Source organism: Rhea americana, unplaced genomic scaffold (assembly GCF_003343005.1).
Source record: "Rhea americana isolate MKP2758 unplaced genomic scaffold, rheAme1 scaffold_522, whole genome shotgun sequence".
Taxonomy (NCBI): domain Eukaryota; kingdom Metazoa; phylum Chordata; class Aves; order Rheiformes; family Rheidae; genus Rhea; species Rhea americana.
In genome coordinates this window covers 171,587-179,520 of record NW_028186671.1, presented here as the reverse complement: position 1 = coordinate 179,520, position 7,934 = coordinate 171,587, and the positions used below count along the sequence as shown (strand labels likewise).

The following is a 7,934-nucleotide window of genomic DNA, read 5'->3' as shown; positions in this document are numbered from 1 at the left end:
CCGTGCCGCAGCAATCCAGCTGTGCTGTCCTGGTCCAGCTGTGCCCTTGTGGCCAGCTGCTCCGGCCCGGCCCGGCTGCGTCATTGGCAGCGCTGCTGCGATCCAGCTGTGCAGCTGTGATCCAGCTGTGCCGCCTCGACCCAAAGCCGTGGCTTTGCAACCTGGCTGCAGCGTTAYGACCCAGCTGTGCCGTCACGGTCTGCAATCGGCCGGTGTCTGGCAGCGCCGTTGCGATCCAGATGTGCCGGCATGGCCTGGCAGTGGCGTTGCCATCCAGATGTGCCCTTACGATCCAGCTGTGCCTTGCTTTGCCCGCTTTCACCTCCGCCTCCCGTTTGCCAGGAGGCAGCCAAACGGCGCCAGCATCCTGCCGCGGGCGCCGAGCCCCGGCGCCGGCACCGAGGACGGCGTCGAGTCCCCCATGCCCAGAGCCCGGCGCGACCCCGGCCGCGACGGCAGCCACTCGCCGGGCCTCGGCGAGTGCCGGGGCTGCGCCGGAGCCGCCGCCGCGGTGCCAAAAAGCCGCCCGAAGCYGAAAGCCGGCCGCTACCGGCGGGAGCAGCAGCCGGCAGGTGAGCGGCGGCCGAGGCCGAGCGCGGCAGCGGCGGGCCGAGGCCGAAAGCACCGAGCTGCTCACCCCTCTGCTCTGCCACAGACCTGCCGCCACCGCCGCCGCTGCCGCCGCCGCTGGCTGAGGACCCCGGCATCCCCGGCCCCGGGGACGCTGCCGCCTCGCTGGAGCGCCGCCCCGTGCCGGACCCTGATGGTAACCCCGGCTAAAGCAGCCGAAAGAGGCGCTCGCCACCGGCACCGCCGCCTGCGTGCCGAGCCCCAGCTCCTCTCCTTCCCCCCGCAGACGTCATCCCCTATGGCAAACCCACCTTCCTCACCTCGTCCCGCGGCTCGACGGGCTCCCGAGGCCACGGCTCGGGGCGCAGCCGGACGCCGGGGGACCGCGGCGAGGTGATGGGGCGCGGGGCGGGCGCTGGCGCCCCGCTGCCCTCGCCCTCACCCCTCTTCTCCTTCCCCTCTGCAGGAGATGAGATGAAGGCACTGGTGCTGGAGCCATGGGCGGCGCGAGCCGCCGCGCGCACGGGGCCGCGGGGGGATGATATTTAAATCAGGACCGGCCTCGCCGGGAGCTCGGTCCCTTGTAAATAGGTTTCGGTGGTGCCAGGGGGGTGCAACGGGGAGGGGTGAGGGAGGGAGGCAGATGGTCTGGAGCGATGAGGATGGTCTGGAGCGATGAGGATGCTTGGGAGGGATGAGGATACTCGGGAGCAAATAGGGATGCTGAGGAGCTCAGGAGGGATGAGGATGCTCTGGAAGGATGAGGATGCTCGGGAGGGATGAGGATGCTCGGGAGCAAATAAGGATGCTCAGGAGCAATGAGGATGGTCTGGAGCAATGAGGATGCTCGGGAAGGATGAGGATGCTCGGGAGGGATGAGGATGCTCTGGAGGGATGAGGATGCTTGGGAGCAATGAGGATGCTTGGGAGGGATGAGGATGCTTGGGAGGGATGAGGATGCTCGGGAGCAAGTAGGGATACTCGGGAGGGATGCGGATGCTCGGGAGCAAATAGGGATGCTTGGGTGCAATAAGGATGCTCGGGTGCGATGAAGATGCTCGGGAGCGATGAGGATGCTCGGGAGGGACGCGGATGCTCGCCGAGGAGGGATGCCCGCCCGGCTCAGCGCCACTTTTCTGTCCGCTTTTTGCTCGCGGAAAAYGCCTTTTGTAAAACCACCAATAAAGCCCATTTGGTAAGCAGCGCCGAGCGGCTCGGTGCCCCGTGCCGCAGCCCGTGCCGGCTCTCCGCTTCCGCCGGGAAGCRGCTCTTTATTGCCGGGGGCGGGGAGGGGGGGGCATCGCAGCCGGGTTAGTAGACGACGAAGCCAGCGCCGGCCGCCCTACACCCTCCGTGCCGACATCCCTCTGCTCCTCTCCCTCTCGGGCCCGGCGCGYGGGGCCCCGAGCGCCGGCACGGCCCAGGGGCTGCCAGCTGCCGGCCCACGGGAACCTGGAAGGGGAAAGGATTTTTTGGGATGCTGCGTTGCTACAGGGGAGTGGGGGGGGAACGGTGGCATGTCGCCGAGGGACGCCTGGGGCAGGGTAGCTGGTCCCCAATGGCTCTTGGGGTCCTGGGTTAAGCGCAACCCATGGGTGCCCGTCACCCCGGCGTCGGGGCACCACCGTGCATGCTCACCGTGCCACTGGTGTGGGAGGGCCTGAACCGGGCTCGGCGCCTCCTTGTCCTCCTCYGTCTTCACCCTCCGGCCCGGCTCGGCCTCCAGCGCCGCCATCCAGCCCCAGGCGGGCCGTGGCGGGCCCTCGAGGAAGAGGAGCCCCTCCGAGGGCGAGGAAGGCRGCGAGAAACCTGCCGGGAAAAACACCCCGTCTTGCCTTTCCCTCGCCCCCAAAATTCCCCCCGGCAGGGGCCTGCTCCCCGCCCGGCCGGGAAGCGCTCACCCGCGTAGAGCCCCTCGTCGTCATCATCGTCATCGTCGTGGCCGAGGCCGAAGCAGAGGCTGTCGACGGCCAGGGCCAGGGCGCGGGCGAAGCCGGCGTCGGCGAGGAAGGAGCCGTCGGAGGAGCTCACCAGGCTGCAGCGGGCGCTGGCGAAGTTTTCCTCCGAGACGGAGCCCCAGCCGTTGAGCAGGGAGCCCGCCACCGTCCGCTCTTCCTCCTCTTCCTCCTCCTCCTCCTCGGGGTCGCCCAGCTCGGAGGCCGGCGGCCCGCAGATGTAGCCGTAGGTGTGCGGCGGCGAGAAGGGCCGTGACGGCGCCGGGGGGCTGCAGCGGGTCGGCTCCCGCCGCGCCGAGCTCCCGGCACCCGGCGGCCGGGAAGGGGCGTCCGCCGGCGGCTCCAGGCACTCGGCCGCCCGCTCCGGCGTCAGGACGCTGTCGCCGTCGTCGCTGAGCGACGGCGAGAGGCGACCGCCGGCCGCTGGCCCCGGGCACCTGCGGGGCACCGCGGGAAAATCCCGGCTCCCGTTCCCGCGCCCGCTGCTCCCGCCGCCGTAACGCCCCCAACCCAACCCGGCCGCTCCGCAGCACCCACCCGGGTTGGGGAGTGTGTTGTGGGGTGGGAGGGACACGACAACTCACCGGGGGAGCCCAGCGAGGCGCTGCAGTGCCGCGGTTTGGGGGAGCTGAACGCCGGTGGCGGGTCCGGGACGGCTCCTTGCAGGGGATGGAGGTGGCGGCGGCGCTCTGGATGTCCCCGCTCTCGAGGGCCTCCTTGTCCTTTTTGACCCCCCCCCTCCACCTTGCCTCGCTCACCTTGCTCGCTGGCCGGCACCCTTGGGTGGCCCCCACGGTGGCTGGGGGGGTTGGGGCAGCCTCGGGGTGGGGGGTCCCTGAAGAAGGTGCCAGGGCTGGGGGGCCCCGGGGTGCCTCGGCTCAGCTGCTCCAAGGAGGAGACTGGTGGGGTGAGAAGGGTAGGGCCGGGCACCCACGGGTGCCGGACCCCCTTCTGCGGTGAGGGCCTGGGGGTGACCCGCGTGCCCCTCTCTCTGTCCTCTGCACAGTCCCACCCTGGCTCCCTGCTGCTGGTAGAGCAGGTCCCCTGGCCCCCAGTGGGGGTCCCAGACACCCTTTGTGGGTCCCATCTCAGTGGGTGCCTTCTATGGGTCCCATGGCACCCAGCAGGGGTCCCACAGCAGCAGGCGGGACTCCCATGGCACTGGGTGGGGGTCCAAGGTGGGTCCTCTGTAGATCCCATGGCACCCTCATGGGAGTCCCAGCCACCCTCTGTGGGTCCCACAGCACCTTGGTGGGTGTCCCAGGCACCCAGAGTAGGAGGTCCCACAGTACCATGTGGGGACCCTGGGCATTGAGTGGGGTCCCAGCCACCCTGTGTGCATCTCACAGCACCATGATGGACATCCCAGATACTGGGTGGGGGTCCCGCAGCACTAGGGAGAGGTTCCAGACCCCCTGAGTGGGTCCCATGGCACTGGGTGGAGGTCCCATGGCTCCAGGGAAGGGGCCCAGATGCCTGTGCACGTACCACCACACTGGATGGAGGTCCGACAGCACCATGGAGGAGGTCCTAGATCCCCTGCGCAGGCACCCCCACGCTGAGTGGGGGTCCCAGGCCCCATGCTGGGGGTCCCAGGCCCTGTGGGTGGGCTCCCAGGCCCCCAGGGCCAGGGAGACTCACTGGTGTCACTCCAGAGGAGATGGCTGCTGAGGCTGCTGCTGCTGCCGAGGGTTTTGGAGCCRGAGGTGGATTTCCAGGTGTCCGAGAGCCAGGGCGAGTCGCTGGCCTCCAGCCTGTGGGGCCAAAGCAGTGTCAGGGTGTCAATCCCACCACCCCAGGGTGCTCCAGCCCATCRGCCCCCTCTCCTTGCTCACCTCTGCCTGGCCACCGTGTCCTCACCGGCGCAGTGGCAAAGACCTACAGAGAAGATGGRTGTGGTGGTGACTCCTGGGTGGCATGCTGCGGGTGCCGAGCCCGGGGGGGGTCCCCACTGCTGCCACCACCAACCCTCCTTGCTCACCTTTGCCATGGGGACCATTGGCGCGGCTCTGGCACAGGTAGACCAGGAAGGCCAGGAGGGTCACCCAGAGCAAGGCACCGGCGCTGGCGATGATGGTGACCAAGGGCAATGCCTCTGGGCCCTGCACCACCGCCTCCAGGAGTGGCTCTGTGGAGGCCACAGTGTTACCCCCGCCAGGATGCAACGCCGTGGAGAAACCTCCTTCCCCGCATCCCGCTGCCTACCCAAAATGCCGCAGGTGGCATTGCTGGGCACCCCCAGCCCCGCGCCGTTGAAAGCTGCCACCTGGATGCAGTATGTGGCCCCGGGGCTCTGGAGGAAGGTTTCCAGGCGGTGGGTGCCTCCGTCAACTGTCCTGTTGGTGTGGTGGTGAGAGCCGTTGCCCAGGGACCAGATCTGCCGGGCATGGAGAGGGAACTGGCAGCTGCCCTTGCTCGTGTCCCGCACCATGCATGAGTGTCCCCTTGGRCAGGCTCCCCATCCTTGGATGAACCCTTTTGGATGGCCCCTTGGATGGATCCCTTTGGTTAGACCYGCCTTGGGTGGATCACCTTGGGTGGATCCCCTGGGATAGACAACCACCTTGTATGGATCCTTGCATGGACACCCTTGGTTAGATCCCCTTGGATGGACCCTTTGATTGGATTCCACAAGGATGGACTCCTTGAAGGGATCCCTCTTGGGTAGACCCTCCCTTGGACTGACCTGTCTGGATGGACTCCTTGGATGCTAGCCCCCTCGAACTGGACTTCTCTGGATGGACTCTGCGCATGCACCCCCCCCATCAGAGGGACCTTCTAGGCTGGACCCTGGACCTTGGATGATCCCTTTGGATGGGTGCCCTTAGAAGGACCTCCCTGGATRGATCCTCTTTGATGGATCTCCTTGGTTGCTTTCTTTGGATGAATTCCCTTGGAAGGATCCCCTCCAGATGGATCCCCTTGGATGGACCTCCTTGGATAGATCCCTTGTACTGAACACCTTAAATGGACCTCCTARCATGTATCCCACAGCACAGGACGGATGGCTTGGGTGGATCCCTCTTGGATAGATCCTCCCTTGGATGGATCCCCTTGGAYAGATCCACCTAGATGAACCCCCTTGGCCAGCAGCCCCCGGTGCCTCCCCGGTGCCCCTAACCTTGTAGCCGCGGATGATGCCGTTGTGGGTGTCGGGAGGAGGTGGCTCCCAGCTCACGACCATGGTGCCGTTCCCCATCTCTGCCTGTCCCACGGTGACGTGCTGGGGTGCCGCACTCGGTGCTGCCGAGACAGCAAGGTTGAAGACCCCCTCCTACGACTCCCAGCTGGCCCCCATGCCCTTGGCATCCTGCTGGGCAACGGGTGGCCCTGGTCCCTTGTGCGCCCCGTGACCAGAGCTACCTTCCTCAGGCATCCAAAGGTGCCTGGTGTTGCTGTCCAAGCCYTGGGCTCCCCTGGCGTAGGGCCGGACCTTGAATTCATACTTGTAGCCCCTCCTGAGCGCGGGGATGACGGCGCTGAGCTCCCCGCCCACATCGCGCTGGACCCAGGCGGTGCTGGCAGGGAGCAGGCAGCGGTACAGCACCACGAAGCCCTCCAGCGCCGGTGCCGGTGTCAGCACCTGGAGGTGAAGGGAAGGGACGTAACGGCACACGCCTGGGGGATGGGGACRTTGGGTGGCTTCAGCCCCATCTGTTCCCCCTCCATCTCATCTGCATCCCGGTAGTGCACCAACCCGCCAGTGGAGCTGGACGGCGGCTGCGGAGGGGAGCGCGGTGCTGTTGTCCAGGTGCAGCCGCACAGCCAGCAGGTCCTGCGGCACGGCCTCTTGCCCGCCTGTCTCTGGAAGGTCTGAGGGCAGAGGGAGGGCTAACAGCAGCATCAGGCAAGGTGTTGGGCTGCTGGCATCAGCCCAGGAACCTGCCTGAGATGACCATGTCTGGACAGCCTGATGTCTCCTTAGATGGATCCCCTTGGATGAACCCTTTGTGATGGAGCCCTCTTGGATGGACCCCTCAGATGGACCCACCTTAGATGGACTCCCCCTTGAATGAAATCCCCTTGGATGGACTCCCCTTGGATGGATCCACCTTAGAGGGACTCCACCCCCTGAGATGAAACCCCCTTGGATGGACCCTCTTGGATGGACCCACCTTAGATGCACTCTGCCCCCTTGAATGAAACCCCTTGAATGGACCCTCTTGGATGGACCCACCTTAGATGGACTCCCCCTTGGATGAAACCCCCCTTGGATGGACTCCCCTTGGATGGACCCACCTTAGATGGAACATCCCCTTTGGATGGATCCCACCTGGATGGACCTTCCTAGATGGAAACCCTCCCACCTCGGATGGATACCCTTGGCTGGGCTGGCTTGAGCGGATCCCCTTTAGATGGACCACCTAGAATAGACTCCCCTTTCGATGGACCCTCTTGGTGGAGCACCCTGGGCAGACCCACCTGTGGACAGACCCCCCCCGGTTGACAGACCCCCCCCTCCCCCCAACCCTCAGCCCGGGCGGGCGGGTGCCACCGCTTACCCTCCACGCGGAGGACRGCCGCGGCGGCCGCGGTGCCCAGCTGGCTCTGGGCCGTGCAGACGTAGGTGCCCGAGTCGGCGGGCGACACGCCGTAGAGGCGCAGCGTGTGCTCCCGGTCCACCTCGTGCCTGGGGACGCCAGCGCTGCCCGTCAGCTTGGGGGAGGGGGGAGGAGAGGACAGCGGAGGGGACCCTTCCCCGTGCCCGGCGACCTACCTGCCCCGGGGCAGGTCCCCGCGCTCCTTGTGCCACTGCACCCAGGGCAGCGGGTCGCCCCGGACGCCGCAGGGCAGCTCCACGGTGCCGCCGGCGCCCGCCGCCGTGTCGCGGGGGGGCCGCACGATGGCCGGCTTCTCTGGGGGACGACGGCGGGGTGGCGATGAGAAGAGGTGGCCGGGAGAGAGACCCCCCCACCCCAAGGCACCCCGCCGCCGCGGGTCGTGCCCGCTCCGCTCACCCAGGACGGAGACGAGCGCCGGGCGGCTCTGCCGCTCGCCCGCCGCGTCCGTGGCCACGCAGACGTAGGCGCCCGAGTCGCTCCTGCGCGCCTGGGCCACCCGCAGCTTCCCGCGGGCCACCTGCGCCGCATGGGGAAGCGGGTGGGGGGGACGGGGACACAGGGTGACACGCGCTCAGGTGCGCGCCCCGGCCCCGTCGTCCCCCTCCGTTACCACCCCCCCCCGGAGAAACCCGCCGCCGCTGTCACCGTCGCCGTCACCGTGGCGGCGGCAGCACCCACCTGGTAGCGCCCCGACGCCAAGTCGAGGGCGACGCCGTCCTTCCTCCAGGTGACGCGGGGCTCGGGCCGGCCCCAGGGCGGCACGCAGGGCAGCTCCAGCGCTTGCCCCGCCGTCGCCACCAAGTCGCCGGGCTGCAGGCGGAAATCGTCCCGCGGGGCTGCCGGCCGG

General features: G+C 67.8%; 1 protein-coding gene across 1 annotated transcript; it reads right to left on the bottom strand.

Moving 5' to 3' along the window:
• Positions 1 to 1,761: 1,761 nt before the first annotated feature.
• On the bottom strand, positions 1,762 to 7,927 carry ROBO4 (roundabout guidance receptor 4; the record flags this gene model as incomplete). Its single annotated transcript, XM_085318152.1, is given in 16 exon segments — positions 1,762 to 2,022; positions 2,209 to 2,379; positions 2,472 to 3,100; positions 3,103 to 3,184; positions 3,284 to 3,424; positions 4,014 to 4,279; positions 4,361 to 4,403; positions 4,507 to 4,653; positions 4,731 to 4,902; positions 5,647 to 5,768; positions 5,889 to 6,108; positions 6,223 to 6,338; positions 7,028 to 7,155; positions 7,243 to 7,381; positions 7,484 to 7,604; positions 7,766 to 7,927. Coding segments are annotated over 16 exon segments (2,769 nt in total), but the record flags the coding sequence as incomplete, so codon positions are not given.
• Positions 7,928 to 7,934: the final 7 nt, after the last annotated feature.